The following is a 15,976-nucleotide window of genomic DNA, read 5'->3' on the forward strand; positions in this document are numbered from 1 at the left end:
AGAACCCAGGATACATGCATACAGCTAGTCACACCTGTCACATTACGTGCAGCGGTAACGAAGATCGCACACAACTAAATCATCAGGCTTAGCTCCCACGTACATTCATTTTACCACCCAAAAGTAGAAAGTGACATTCTACGTTATTGTGCAAGTTGTGATATTTGCCAACGCACAGTCGAAAAAAGCCGAGTACCAGCAGCGGCTTTGGAAGCGATGCATCTTGTTGCCCCATACAGCCTAAAACATATAGTTGCAATTGGTACATACTTACAATTGTCAACTACACATAAAGATATCCAAAGACTGTAGCATTGCGGCACAAGGACAACGACACCATAGCCGAAACGTTGGTAGCCATTTGTTCGTCGGAGTGCTCGAAGAAGTACAAGGTGTACGCGGGACACAGTTTACTTCCTGCACGATGAAAGGAGCCAAAATTACGAATACTGCTCAGTAAGTGCTTAATTTCAAAGTTCGATTTCAGAAACATGCAGACTTGCACAGAAATCACTAAGGCAAACTGCGATCAGAAACAAAAGATAGTTCGATAAAACGTGCAGTGAAACGAATCATGCGAGTAGGTGATAAAGTCTTTATTTTGAGCCCGACAAGCCACAACCGTTTGATGATGGCATGGAAATGTCTATACACCATTGCCATAATATTTAGCCCGTGCAGCTGTCGTATTAAAACAGGCAATAAACAGAACATCTACCACATAAACATGTTAAATGAATGCATAGAAAAACAAGCCAAGACAGCTGATTCAATTCACATCGCAAACTTTGCATGTATCACCGTCGATGATTAACAGGACAAAGTCTTGTTGCAGATCGTGCACATGGAACCATGCACAAATGCATCGATATCATCTATCGAGATCGATTCTCGATTGATTATATCGCGGCATAAATAGATAAAGAAGATCTTGATATCAGTACAGCGAGTCCTTACTGATCGCCCCGGAAAGATCGATTTAGTAGAACAGGATATCCGCCTCATCAGATAAAACGTATCCCTTGCCATGCGCCACGCTCCCGATTATCGAAGATTTAGAAAATGCTAGATATGGACATCATTGAGCCATCTCAATCACCGTGCACGTTTCTGGTTGTGCAGAAGAAAGACGGCTCACACGGTTCTATGTCGACTAATCTCTTAAACAGGATAACCGAATTCGACCCAGAACCGATGCAAGATGAACTCTTTTCCATAATATCGGGTGCACAGGTCTTCAGTAAATTATATCTGATTAAGTTATATTGGTAGATTCTTGTACTCGAGCAGGATAGACCAAAAACTGCCTTCCAGATCACGAAGGGTCTAATTCGTTTTCAAAGAATGCCATTCTGACTAGTACATGCTGCTGATACGTTTGCACGACCTATGAGCAAAATGCCTCTGGTCCAATATGACGCGCTCAACTTCTTCGATGATACTTTGTAGCCACACGTACATGGGACAGGCACGAATATTGTATGTAGGACATACTGACAATGTTGCGGTAATAAAAAGCTATAATAATGTAAAACGTTTAGCAGGAATGAGAGGAACACGAGTAAAGGTTAAACCAGCTTCCTTACTGAGAAAACCGTGAAGTGATATTTGATATATTTTCAATGTGAGACTACAGAGAGAGAGAGAGAGAGAGAGAGACAGAGAGACAGAGAGACAGAGAGATAACGACTGTGTATCCAGCCAATGTTTTTGGACATAAATATTATATCTGTCGTATGTATTTTCTCGCCTGTATATATGTTTACAGTGTACGCCTGCCAGTCTGTTCATTGCTTTACGCAGTAGAATATGTTTGTTCGGGTCGTCTCAAAACACCCTGCATCATGTGTATATCAGTAGACAGATAAGTGAAGTGATTGAAAGAACAAAACTGTTCACCATAATAGCACGTGCATTGTGTTTTAGCGTGCATTACTAGACCCGCTCTATTCTCCTTTCTCTTAGCGCATTCTATTTGAAGTCTTCATAAATAGCAGTTGTTAATCTCTTTTTAGCATGTATCAATACCTTTAGAATATGTATATATATATATATATATATATATATATATATATATATATATATATATATATATATATATATACAAGCTAGTTATTACATAAAGTCTTATTTCTGGTTTAATTGCTAAACGTCAGCGAATACATGTATATTCACTAGTGATTGAATCATTATTATCATATCACCCGGATACAGTGGTGATCACTCACTCCACTGGGGTTTGTTTTTTTGGCCTGGCCAATGGAGTTTGTATAGACTTTATATCCTTTTGACAAATTCAAGGATGGTTATGAGTATATCATAATGCTAACCGATCAGTTCACTAGGTACGCCCAAGCAGTACCTTGCACAAATCAGAATGCCCAAACGTTTGGTTGAGCCCTCTGTGACTTTTATCAGATAGTATATGTTTCCATCGACTCCGTGACTCTTTTATCAGATATTATATGTTTCCATCGAGGTTCCATAGCCATGAAGGGAAGAACTTTACAAGTGGTACAATCAAATAACTGTGAAAGGTGGCTGGTACCAAAATATGCAATGAATTCTGCATTGTAATGAACTACATAACAACGAAAACAAATTGGTAGACTTTGTGAAACAAAATAAGGTGTTGATCAAGAAACTGGCTTTGATTGTTAAGAATTATGCCACTTTATTTTTAAGCCCTTTGGGGATACCTATTTATTTTCTATATGGCTTAGCCGGGATTGTGTTTCTGTACCGTTAAAACACACACACACACACACACGTACGTACATACATACATACATACATACATACACACACACACACATACATACATACATACATACATACATACATACATACATACATACATACATACATGTATCCTTTAATGTTAATTGTGCTGAAACGTCCTTTAGGAACTTTGTCACCAATAATTTTCTATCTTTAATATTTTTGCATTTTCTTCCTGTTCTCTTGTTGTCGTTAATATTTATCACTGCTGTTCACCGAAATCACACTCTTATTTCTTTCATTTATGTTATTCGTGTTGTTGCTGCTGATGTTTCTGCTGCTGTCATTTGCATTAGCAACATTTTTATTTACAAAGTTGTTTGCGTTATTATTGTCGTTGTTGTTTCTGGAGAATTCTTACTAATGAAACACCTGAATATTGTTAAGTATCTCAGTATAAAAGGCATGAAACGTGAGCCACAAACGTATTTTCGTATAGGTTCCCAGCTATGTCGGCCTACGTTTTGGGTTTTCATTTATTTCCTAGGGTATATATGGATATAGGTCAAACCTCAAATTTATACCTAGAGTGAATCATAAAGAAAAACAAACAAGAAGTTGTGAGTGGATAGCTTTATGTCTGCAAGACAACCATGTCATCAGCCCATGATATGATATTTCTTGCATGATGGTCACTGACCTTGTTTAACTAGAAAAACAAGTATCATAACATTGTAATATCATCCAGAAAGACTTAACAATTATTTATAAAATAATGTCCACATTCCCACATTAATCTGGAAAGTGGCATAATATTCTTGTTTATGTGAAGTTGATTTCGGCTAAGCCGTCTTTTGATCTGCTCACTGAAGACGGTTGGGCACAATATTGACGGCTTACTAAGTACGTCTCGATATAGTTGTTAAGGAAAATATTTATTTGTGTTTCCTTTGTCGGCCTATTTGATTTGTTCTCTTACAACATTTAATCCTCATGTAAAAATATTGATAAGAATTGTATCCGTCGTCACACGAATTGGTGAATATATGCCATATCTACAAGGATACATATATGATCAATAGACTCATGTGTCTCCAAAACTTCTCCAACATTTTTCATATAAAAAGCGCTTTTCACTTAATTTTCTGACTTTTATAAGATCACCCTAAAGACATTACATGGACTCGATTTCGTCTTTAAGGTATTGTTTTCAAGTTTTGCTTAGCCCGTTCGGTACATTTTTAAAAAGACAAAATATTTTTCGTCATCTGTGGCAAATATTTCATATACAACATTATTTTGTAATATCATTTTATACAGTGAAATACATTTAATATTTGTAGCTCATACATGACTGAGTAGAAGCGACACTAGCGATTATCTAAAGCGTTCTATTTCAGTTCTACGCTGTTAGTGGTGGAGAAACAAAAACTTCATTTTCGATCTGACGAAGTATTTTTTCCTTGACAACGATCTCTTCTTTACAATGCCTATTTAATGAGTACGATTTTAATCTGTACAGTATCTATTTAATGAGTGCGATTTTAATCTGTACGGTATCTTTTTTATGAGTAAGATTTTATTTGTACAGTATCTATTTAATAAGTACAATTTTATTCTGTATAGTATCTATTTAATGAGTACGATTTTATTCTGTACAGAATTTATTTAATTAGTACGATTTTGTTCTGTGCAGTATCTTTTTAATAAGTAAGATTTTACTCTGCACATTATCTTTTTAATGAGTACGATCTAATTTGTATAGTATCTATTTAATGAATATAGTCTATTCTACACCATGCCAATTTAATGAGCACGATGTATTCTGTATAGTGTATATTTAATGAGTACGATCTAATTTGTTCAATGTCTGTTTAATGAATATAGTCTATTCTACACCATGCCAATTTAATGAGCACGATGTATTCTGTATAGTGTCTATTTAATGAGTACGATCTATTTTGTTCAATGTCTGTTTAATGATATGCATATTCCTTGATTCTCTTTGCGGATTCCATGATGTACAATAAGTCCGATTCGTCCTCCTTCATGCATGCATAATTAGGACTTGATGACATCGCTGACAGCTATTTACTTAAACTTTCAGAAGACAAGAAATTTTTTATATAATTTTTATTTATTTCAAGGAGTGGATAAGATTAAAAAATTATCTTAATAATTATCTGTGACTTAGAAATGTATCTTTCTTGAGGCAAAATGGAAAGTAACTATACTATTTTCTTCTATTAACTACACATTATAGGAAATTCTAAGAATACACAAGTTTCAAGTTATGAATAAAATAACATTAGATCTTCGTTTAAATTTTGATTATCAGTGTATTTTACACCCATCATAAACAATTTATTATCTTATTGTGGAACTATCTTTTATTTTTATTTTATATTAAAACAACTAATAAAAGTAATTTTAATGTGTACACCAGAGCATTGCTTAGCACGTTGACCTCGAAAGTTTTTTATGAATGCATTTTAAATCGTACTTAAAACATACTTTACGAATCTAATTTAAATTCGTGTACAATCTAAGTCAACATACCTATAAAATATTACTGTTCCATTAGTTTAATTATAGCATGCCCCAAAAATATAATCTTAATAGTTTTTGAAATTTCACTTCTAAAATATATATCCATCTGTAATCATAATTTCTTTCTCATTTATACAAATACATGCAGAAGTTTCATTTAAATACCAAATGATTAACATCCTGTCAATGTCAGATCAGCATACTACCGACTTCAGATCAACAGACTTCTAGTTTCAGATCAACATACTACCAATTTCAGATCAACCGACTACCAGCGTCAGATCAACAGACTACCAATGTCAGATCAACATACTACAAATGTCAGATCAACATACTACGATTGTCAAATCAACTGCGTGACATTACATTTACAACTTCCTAATTATTTAGCAGCAATACTAGTTGCTATGAAACCCTCCCTAGTATGAACTCTTTCGATTTACATAATATTAACATCCTATCGACATAGATTTTATGAATGCCTTCGGTTTACATCTTATCTACGTATCATTTGCTAGTTACGGGGGCGATCCTTGTTGTCTAATTTGTCAAATAATTACCACAAAACAGAATTTTTAACGATGTGAGCCAAACGTTAATCTGTAACTGTCAACGAAGACTTCTTACTAATAACAGTCATATGAGTAGCAGAAAGCTAAAGTTGACAGCTCTAGCTTCTTTACGACCAAAGCTCTCTTGCTGGAACTTTTTAACACACCTGCTGTCAGAACAACCTTTGTGAACATAATGAACTTATGGTATTTATCACGATGTCTGCAATTTCCAGCAAATTATCACCACCTTTAGGTTCGATTATATTCGCTACTTTTGACATTTCTATTTTTATTTTTGATTATATGAACATTCTATATAATTTAATTTTCAAGCTTCGGAAATCTGATAAGTAAGAAATCGAAAGGAAATATTTTTATTATTTTACGACTTAATTAAGAAATAGCTACCTTAAAACGAACTAGGTTAACTTTATCAACTAGTGCAAACTCAATGGTATAAAGATAAATTAGATCAAACGTTTTGATCACAAGTAGTCAAGCCTAAGTAAATCCTGAGGAATACAAAATCCATAGCAATGTTCAAAGGACTAAATATAGAACTGTGTACCTGGCGTCATCATTAAAACTGTACATACAAGCTGATAAAGTCATTAAAAACTAAACTCAGTGCTTTATCTCTTGAACATAACACACTTGTAATTGCCCATGGAACATCTAAAGGATTGATGATATATTTGGTGTCATAGTGATGATATACACAAGACATACTATTCAATTTTAAATTTCAAATCGGACATGTTTAATGAAAATTGAAAAGAACCTTGAGAATGTTTTTGTTTATTTATTTGTGGGGTGTTTATTGTTTGTGTGTCTTTTTAACTCTTGGATAGCATTTCAGCTGAGAATTCAACATTACAATGGATTGCAAGTCTATAAGTTCTTGAATGGGCTGGCTCCTGTTTATCTTAACAAGTGGTTTTAAATCAATCTAAACACCAGTCTGTATTTTCTAAACCAATTTCAGAATTTTATAATAAGAGTTTATCTGTTGTCGATTCAAACTCGAGAATCCTTTAAAATCTATATAAGGTGAACTAATTCATCCAAGAGTTTGAAATAACACATGAATCTACCTCTACAGAAACAATCAATGGCATGATTTTATGTAATTCAGCACTACAATTAAACAAAACACAATGTACCTTCATGTGCATTTGTTCTGTAGTAGAAGTTTAATTAGCTAGTTTAATAACAGTGTCGTCCAATTACACCCCAACTGCAAAACAGTTTACATTACATACAGGTAACCGTAGAAGGCTTCTTAGAAAATTGGTTTGTTAAGCAATTGAGATTCTTTAAATAAAGTAATTGATGTTGTTGTTGTCATTGTTGTTGTTAACATTATTATTATAATTAGTATTATTACGAATTAGTATCTCTCAACTACGTCTTTAGGTTTTTCGTAATTACGGCTGTAACTATGCCTACATGTACATTCCATGCATCAATTACGACTTTAATTATGACTACATGTACATTCAATGTATCTATGTACATTATAGTAGTCAATGTACATTAACTGTATTCCGTGTACATTTGTTGTACTTAGTGTACATTTTTGTACTAAGTATACATTTATTTTATTCAATATATATATATATATATATATATATATATATATATATATATATATATATATATATATATATATATATATATATATATATATATCAATGTACATATAATTCAATGTATCTATTCTACTCAATGTACATGTATTCTACTGAGAGTACTACATCTATTGTACTCAATGTAAATACATAATACTCAATGTACATTTATAATACTTAATGTACATTTATTGTACCCAGTGTACATGTATTCATTATATATTTATTGTACGTATATTTTATTCAATGTACACGTATACTACACATTGTATGGCTATAGTATTCAATCTACATATATTGTATTCAATGTACATGTTTGAACTCAATTACATCTTCAAACGGCATTAGTTAAAACGCTATATTTATGAATTAAGTTGTTCACCAACTAAACATTGATTTCGACCATTTAAAACACATGAAGATACATATCTTGTTTTCCTTTCCGTGTTGTTTCATACAATTATAGATATAATTGTTTTGTGAACAAACATAACAGTGAGCGAAGTTGATTTAACATTAGTCGGCTTGACCTACTCTGGGTAAACAATAGCAGTTTAAAAACGAAACTTCCGCGTCAAATTACTAATCAATAATTGGGATTGTTTATTTTTGGCCTTACAGGCCTTGTAGGTGCTAGATAAATGTCACCAATTCATGCCGTTACGTTTCTACGTATTGACTGGTTCCACGTGATAACTTCAAAATATCGCTAAACAAGATCAAGTATTGTGCAAAGGACTCAATGCAATATGTTCAATGTTTTTACTGATATTAATATGGCCAGGAGGGAAAGCAATTGCAAATATACCTCCTTCTTTTAATGCTACCACTTTCCTCAAACAAGTCCTATCGTTACAGCAAAATGTATAAAAAGAAGATTTTTGTATCACCAAGGTGAACAATGATCTTATCTCAGTACATATACGCGTGCATACAGACTAATAGATAGATATACAGCGAGATATTCATTGGTAGTTAGATGATAACCTATGGAGAGAAAAACAATATAACCTAAAGCTAGGTACCTATGTTCCTGTTAAGAACAGCGAGGGAACGCAATGAAGCCCATATGTAACTCTCCAAGTATTCATACATTACACGGATCAGCACGTCACTGTTATAAGGACAATAGCTATTGTGAAAGAACGCAAAAATCTTTCCTGGACATTAAAGGCCCAATCAGAAAGTTGTATTGTGACCTAGAGCAAATATTTAACATATATATGTGCGGAGAGAACCATTGAATGGTAAATTCATAAGCCCATTTAGATTCTCATTTTCTCGTGTAAATGGAATAACCCATACCATGTTTGATGTTTTCTCAACATGTTAATATCTGACAGGATCGAGTTTCTAAATGATCAAGGACATACATCTACCTTCGGGGAACAGTAAGACGGTTGATTGATTAACACCTCATCAAGACTTGAAACGTTATATCATACACATGGAATTGCAGTAAAGTATCTTGCCACAGATGTATATTTTGTTCGAATTAGACTGGTGTGGTCAGGAATTGTAAACACGCCATATCCGTCGCTAGTCCGACACGCTACCCATAGAACCATGGCTGCTCTCTGCAGAATAAAATAATTCTGCATTTTTATGGGTCTCTGTAATGATTTCTATTAGCAATGTTTGCTTCATACTCAATATGCGCGTTTAAAAATTATAATGAATCAATGTCGTTACGAGTATGTGGTCTTAAACTCATTAACAGAAAAGAGTATAAACCAACAAGTTTTGTAAATTCCAACAAATAATCTACTTCCCTAGATACAAAGTGAAAATGTAAATAGAACTTACAGCATTGTTAATGAAATCCCAACGAATCTTGAAAGTTTTATCACAAGTCCATATGTATAAAGTTTCGATTGAATTTATGTGGTATCCCAAATATATTTCAATATTGAATGCGTTGATGTGCCTGAATTCTCGAATGTACTAATGTGCCAGTATCCTGGATTGTGACGATGAACTAAGACTTCTTTGATGTATCACAATAATATGATCCAAACATGTCCTTGTCTGAATTCCCTATATATCCAAATTAAAGTTTAGCCGAAGAATATTTTATATGAGCACTTTGTATTTCCAGTGATTAATAATTTTAATAAATAATTTCACCCAAATTAAAGACTGAACACAACAAATATACTGATTCTGTTTGATGATGTTAAGGAAAGAACGAGTAACTGCTCAAGTAAACAACATTATATAGAAGGCTAAAACACATATGAGGGTCAAAAAGGCATTTCTAGAACACTCTAAGTTGTCAACAAGACAATATCTATTGAAAAAAATTAAAATAAAGAACGTGGCAAACATAAAGTGCAACAGTTTTTTCCATGCGGAAATACCAATGTTCTATACTCAGATTACGATAATCGTGTTTACCTCCATTGATAATGATCCTAATATTTAATCTTTCTCAATGAGAAATATTATGTATGTTGTATCGTGTTTGAGAAATAAATGTCCCTAATCAGGTACACAGTGAACATGATTTGGGACAAAGGTAGATTACAAAATACAATCATACATTTATAGTTATGGAGGAAAAGGACAACAAACAATACATATTAAATATGCATAACAGTGTGACTTACGTTATTTCGATATTAGGTGAAGTTTTTTTTTTTGCATGCCACAATGAAACAAAACTATAGGATCTTGTCGTCATCGATATATGCACAACATCACAGTTTAACCTTTTCTTTCTTCTTGGTTGATTTAATTTTATAGCAATCTTCTTTGTCATCAGGAATAAACAACACTAATATATGAACTATAATTACTTTTCAATAACACAAGAATAGTCACTCAGTACTAATCTGCCATTAGAATGTGAACAGAACCATCGTCTTCAATTACAACTACGTCTTTGTTTTGGCGTCTTGTTCTGTTATGAAACACTGGCAATGAGCGTGACCTCTTCGTGTTCAAATTACCAACAGTTTTATCTCCTCTTCCCACTATCGTATACAATTTTTGTCTCAGGGCGAAACAACCCAGTGTTTCTTCTTCTTCCACCTGCTTATTGTCTCTAGCGTTGCTTATGAGTTCATCAGCACATTGTGTTGGTACGTGTGACGTACCAACAGGTACTAATATGGCATCGTTGGGTTCAGCTGTAACATCAGAAACAGAACCTGTGCATTTCTCTCGACTTTCACCGAGATGAAGGAGACTTTCTGGTGCTTCAGAATTCGCGTCCGAACTAGTCGCATGAATCTCACTATCAATTTCGTTTTCTTTTGTAACTTTACTTCTGAGTTCTTCGTCATATATTTGGTGTTCTTGTAGAGTATCAACAGTTACAAATGAGGCGGTTTTAGTTTCAACTCCAACACTAATATTGGATTCTATGCATTTCCATTGATTTTCACCCAAATGAGGCAGACTCCCTGAGGCAACAGAATCCACGTCAAAACGAATGGCATTATTTTCGCTGTCAGGTTTAGAGTCTTTAGTCGGCATGTACATTCCATCTTCTCCTTCACCCTGGCTAAATACATTGTTCAAATCGTTAGCTGTATCTTTTGTATATGTGACATTCGTATTCATTATTACTTCCAAATTAGCCTCATCTGCCTCAAATGAAAGAGTTGCCACGTTTGTATCTTTCTTTGATTCTGCCACATGGCAAATAGATATCGTCCCCAACTGCTCCAGTTTGCTTAATGTTTTCAAAACCTCTTGGACTTGTGCGGACACCTTAAATGATACTTGCTTCGAGATTGCACGTTTATCGCCTCTAGTTTTCACTTTCGTGCTTATTTCCTGAAATCTCTTTTTCTGGAAAATCAACGATCTCATCTGTTCAACCGTCCTTTTTGAAGCATTCTGACCATTTAAAGAACCTTTAGAAAAAATTCCAGCCGAATCAGAGAGATCATTCTGAATGGACCTGAGGTCCTCTATCTCATGTCGATACTTTGGTAGTTCTTGTTTCAACGCATAATTCATTGTAGTTGAGGTATTCTTCTGCAGACGATGGAGCTGTTTATCAATGGAGTCTCTTAACGCTTTGATAGCTGCCTCTGTTTTTGTTTTCGCTGATACAACTCTGTCATAAGCGCCCATCGTTTCGTTCAACAGCTTAGAAACTTCTTTTTGCAAACGTTCTATATCAGAGTCCAACAGAACTTTAAACTCTGAGATAAAAGTTTCGACTTCATCCGGTGCCAGTATACTAGAACAATCTTTATGTAGTTTGAAGACGCAAACTGAGCAGTAAAAGGCGTCGTGATCCGCGCAGTAGAATTCTTTGGCCCGTCCATCATGAACACTGCAAGTTTCGTGTGGGTTTCCCTTGTAAAGTTCCATTGTCCTGGGAAAAAAAGGATATCATACTTTGTCTAATTAATAAGTATAGATTTTGCTCACAGAATCTGATTGTGGGTGCAATAGCAATATCGACAATTTATTATTTTGTATTTATATGCAATATCTAAGAAAATAGTTTATGTTTTGCTCTTAGCATTTCTGAATGTTTTAAATGCAGTTTCCATCCATTAGATATTTATATCGCAATTTTCTATACATGGAGCATTAGGATGATATGTCGATCACGTTAATTATTATGTGTGCGATTTTACTGTAGCAAATGTTTCATGTTTACAACGCTTACTGTCCACGATAAACTTTTCATGAGTTTGTATCGAAGACCACAACTGCATTTCGGTTTTTCCCAACGTCAAACTATTTCTCGGAGCATTGTTATCCGTGGTTTAATTTGTCAAAACCATTACAAAATCACGGGTATGTAGTTGCGTGGATAGGTACACCTGACCAAATCTTCAGAATGTAATAGCACGCAAACAAAATTAGGTTTAAAATATAGTAGTTGCAGACCGTTATGATCAACTCTTATATTATCTTCTTAATAGTCAGTCGCACTATCCCTTGAGTCCCTCTCCTAAGACGTGTATAGTAATTTGTGTGCCAAATCTGGCCTTGGCTCACTTTTTCAAGTCTCTATATTTTTTCTGTACGGAAGAGTTACACATCTACTAATGTGCGACATGACTCTTTCTCGGATCGCAACACGAGGTGTGTGTGTGTGTGTGTGTGTGTGTGTGAGCAGAGGCGGCATTAGGAGTACGCGGGGCCTAGGGCCGACCATGACCGCACGGGGTCAGAGTATCGGTATCTCGATTGGTATGTTACTGCAAACACTGATTATGTCTAGACTAGATCAACTGTTAATTGTGTTACAAAATTTACTAAGTTGACTTCGCAACTTCGCATGCATTACGTGCGGCCTGTATCAGTGTTTCCAATTTACCGGAGAATATAGCTTGACAAACTCATAAGGACGACCTTAGGCCTGAAGCGCGGGGCCCCCTCAAGAGCGGGGCCTGGGGCAGTTGCCCCACTTGCCACCCCCAAACGCCGTTCCTCTGTGTCTGTCTGTCTGTCTGTTTGTGAATTAGATTCGTAACGTACCTTTGAAAATTTTTCACTCGTATCACTGCGATGTCTGCATTGAGGCAGTTCATACTGATGTTCAGCACTGGGACATTATGCCGCTGACATGTAGCATCATGTACAACCTGAAACCAGGCCGACCAGTCCTAAAAGTAACCTCTTAATGCTGAACGCAGAGTCAGGCTGTTGCTAGTTACATTGTATTAGTCTTTTGTATGAGTGGGACGGGGTTCGAACCCGAGATCTTCCGATACCGAGTCGGACGCTCTAACCACTTATGCTACCGGAAAGGTCGACACACATACATACATACATACATACAAGCATACATACATACGTAAGTACGCACGTGCGAGCGTCCGTACACACAAACATACATACATATATAAATACATACATACATATAGATATACATACATGTATACAAACATGCATGCGTATGTACATACGTACGGACCGCTCTAATGGCTTTGTGGTTAGAGCGTCCGCTTCGGATGCGGTAGGTCGTGGGTTTGAACCACGGCCGAGTCATACCAAGGACTTATAAAAATGGTACTAACAACTGCATCGCGCTTGGCGCTCAGCATTAAGAGGTTAGTGTTAGGACTGGTCGGCCTGGTGTCAGGATAATGTGACTGGGTGGGACATCATGCTACGTGCCTAGATCATGATGCCACAGTGCAAGACATTACTACAAACTGCCACACTGCAGACATCGTAGCGGTATGACTGAAAACTTGCTAAAGCTACGTTAAAAATCCAAATCACACACACACACACATACGTACGTAGTACATGAATGCGAGTGTACATACATACATACAGACAGACAGACAGACAAACATGCATACCTACAATCCTACCTACCTACCTACCTACATACATACATACATACATACATACATTTAGGACTTGTCGCTTAATGTAGCTTCTTCATTTTTTCATACAGTATTTAGGGCATATTGTAATTTATATTTGTTTCGCACAAATTATAATTTATGTTAAAGTGTGCGAACAGGAATGATGGCATATGGATCATTTTAAAAAATTTAGATTTAGTGCACCTTGCATATTTAGAAAGAACAAATATTGTGCCTGTATATATATTATATATATGTGTGTGTGTGTGTGTGTGTGTGTGTGTGTGTGGAGGGGTGACAACGGTTACTTCAGATTGTCTAAGTCTGTGTTTTGTTTGTTTGTTTATTTTATTTTAAAAATTGAAATTGTGTAAAATATGGAAGACAATCAACTCATTAAAATTATTCGGTGGAGAGCGAAACAAAGACGCCGCGAATAATGAATCTTTTTTTAATCCAATATATAATGTCTTGACACATTTTTATACTTATTAGGTCCTTACACTGTTCTGTATTCCTTTCCGCTCGGAAGTTCTTACTAATGACAGGAAATTGCAAGCTCTAACTTTTGCCACAAATTGGACACACACACCCAACAAAAAAAGAAGAAAAAAAAAACAACAAACAAACAAACAAATTTTCAACAGATACTAGGTCTCGCCTGCAAAAGGCGACATCTTGTAGCCCACGCTATAACATGACATGCAAAAGGCGACATGGTGTAGCCCACGCTATAACATGACACGCAAAAGGCGCAATGTCGTAGCCCACGCTACAAATTGACATGCACAAGGCGACATCTTGTAGCCCACGCTACCACATGACATGCAAAAGGCGACATGGTGTAGCTAACGCTAAAACATGACATTAATAATAAATGTATGATAACAGAGTATAAAGCAAAATCAAATTTTCCAAGATTATTAAGACTTCCAGAACAATTCATAAATTCGCTGACAATCAAAGTCGTACTTTCGAAAGGTTAAAAAGCTAATGTATAACTGAAACAAAACCAACAGTATTGCATCATCGGACTTATTATAGGTCATAGCTATGCAAATTACCACATATCGTATATGTATTGTGATAAGCATCGTATCGTGGAACCTGCGTCGTGATACGCATCATATTGGGGCCATTTACTATATAAAACTGACAATTTGAAGCTCTGATTTATGTGTTTTGGACAAGGGGAAATGACGTGCGATCATAATGTACGAGCCTGTTACACTTCGATTAAACATAAAGACCAGCTTTTCCATACTGTAACTACCACCAAGGATATTATGAATATAGAATATAATGCTGTCGTACTTTTACGTATATATATATATATATATATATATATATATATATATATATATATATATATATATATTCATTTTAAGGCGGCTGATTTCGTATTATATCCCTCATCCTTCCATCCTTTAACTAATATTTGTAGATTCCCCTTGTAGTTCAGTAGTCAATGTTTTCTCATGGCACGGGTCACCAGGCTACCAAGTGAACTTAGCGAACGTGGGTATATGATAAGCCTGACAGTAGTTTCTCGTGGGTCGATGGTTCTTCTCGTGTTTTTCCGTGTTCTTCCTACAACAGATATACAGGCTGCCATGCATAGTCTATCACGTTCAGAAACATGGTGTTAAACCCACAAAACCCCATGACTCATATTGTTAAGGTGCGTTAAAAATCCAAAACACACAAACACAAACACATAAATACTTACGAATAAAACTTCGTGTACCTTCGACAACCCTTTTGCTTGTTAACCAACTACCTTCTACTGCCCTATTGTTCGGTGACTAATACTGTATTTCATTTCCTTTTGGTGAAGTGTAATTGCACTAGCCGCATATGCTTCTAAAGACATTGATGCAGTAAGAGAACTTGTGTGAAAGCTTGCTATATTTCAGTTGCTTTTGCTTATAAACGAAGAACAGAAACCCGGAAATACAAGAGGACATGACGAAAGCGGATACATAATTGTCCACAAATAAAAAGTTGAACAGTGTTTATGTTTAAAATAAATAGGGAGCATGATACAGTGGATTATCTTTCCTTTAATTGCAGCTGCATCATATTTCCGCCATTATACGATAAACGGATGATTTATCATCCTACTTGGAAGTTAGCTGTATTATGCTTGGATAAATTGCAAGTTGTTATCTTTGCTAAAGCGTTAAAGCACTCTCACCTACACATGAGAGGATACTGTAACATTCCA

At 35.3% G+C, this 15,976-nt stretch overlaps 1 protein-coding gene across 2 annotated transcripts; it reads right to left on the reverse strand.

Moving 5' to 3' along the window:
* Positions 1 to 7,541: 7,541 nt before the first annotated feature.
* LOC149794179 (uncharacterized) lies at positions 7,542 to 15,649 on the reverse strand. 2 transcript variants are annotated; one of them, XR_016422976.1, is made up of 3 exons: positions 15,479 to 15,649; positions 10,066 to 11,789; positions 7,542 to 9,033 (listed from the first exon to the last, which is right to left on the reverse strand). XR_016422976.1 is itself a non-coding variant. In XM_089968281.1 (2 exons), the coding sequence occupies exon 2, from the start codon at positions 11,783 to 11,785 to the stop codon at positions 10,286 to 10,288; it is 1,500 nt and encodes a 499-aa protein (XP_089824407.1). In that variant the 5' UTR covers positions 11,786 to 11,789; positions 15,479 to 15,649; the 3' UTR covers positions 9,656 to 10,285. The 2 variants fall into 2 exon arrangements, 1 of the variants encoding a protein (XP_089824407.1); XM_089968281.1 differs by lacking the exon at positions 7,542 to 9,033 and having other exon boundaries at positions 9,656 to 11,789.
* Between the last annotated feature and the right edge of the window lie 327 nt (positions 15,650 to 15,976).

This window comes from Sinohyriopsis cumingii, chromosome 8 (assembly GCF_028554795.1).
Source record: "Sinohyriopsis cumingii isolate HCF-2022 chromosome 8, ASM2855479v2, whole genome shotgun sequence".
Taxonomy (NCBI): Eukaryota; Metazoa; Mollusca; class Bivalvia; order Unionida; family Unionidae; genus Sinohyriopsis; species Sinohyriopsis cumingii.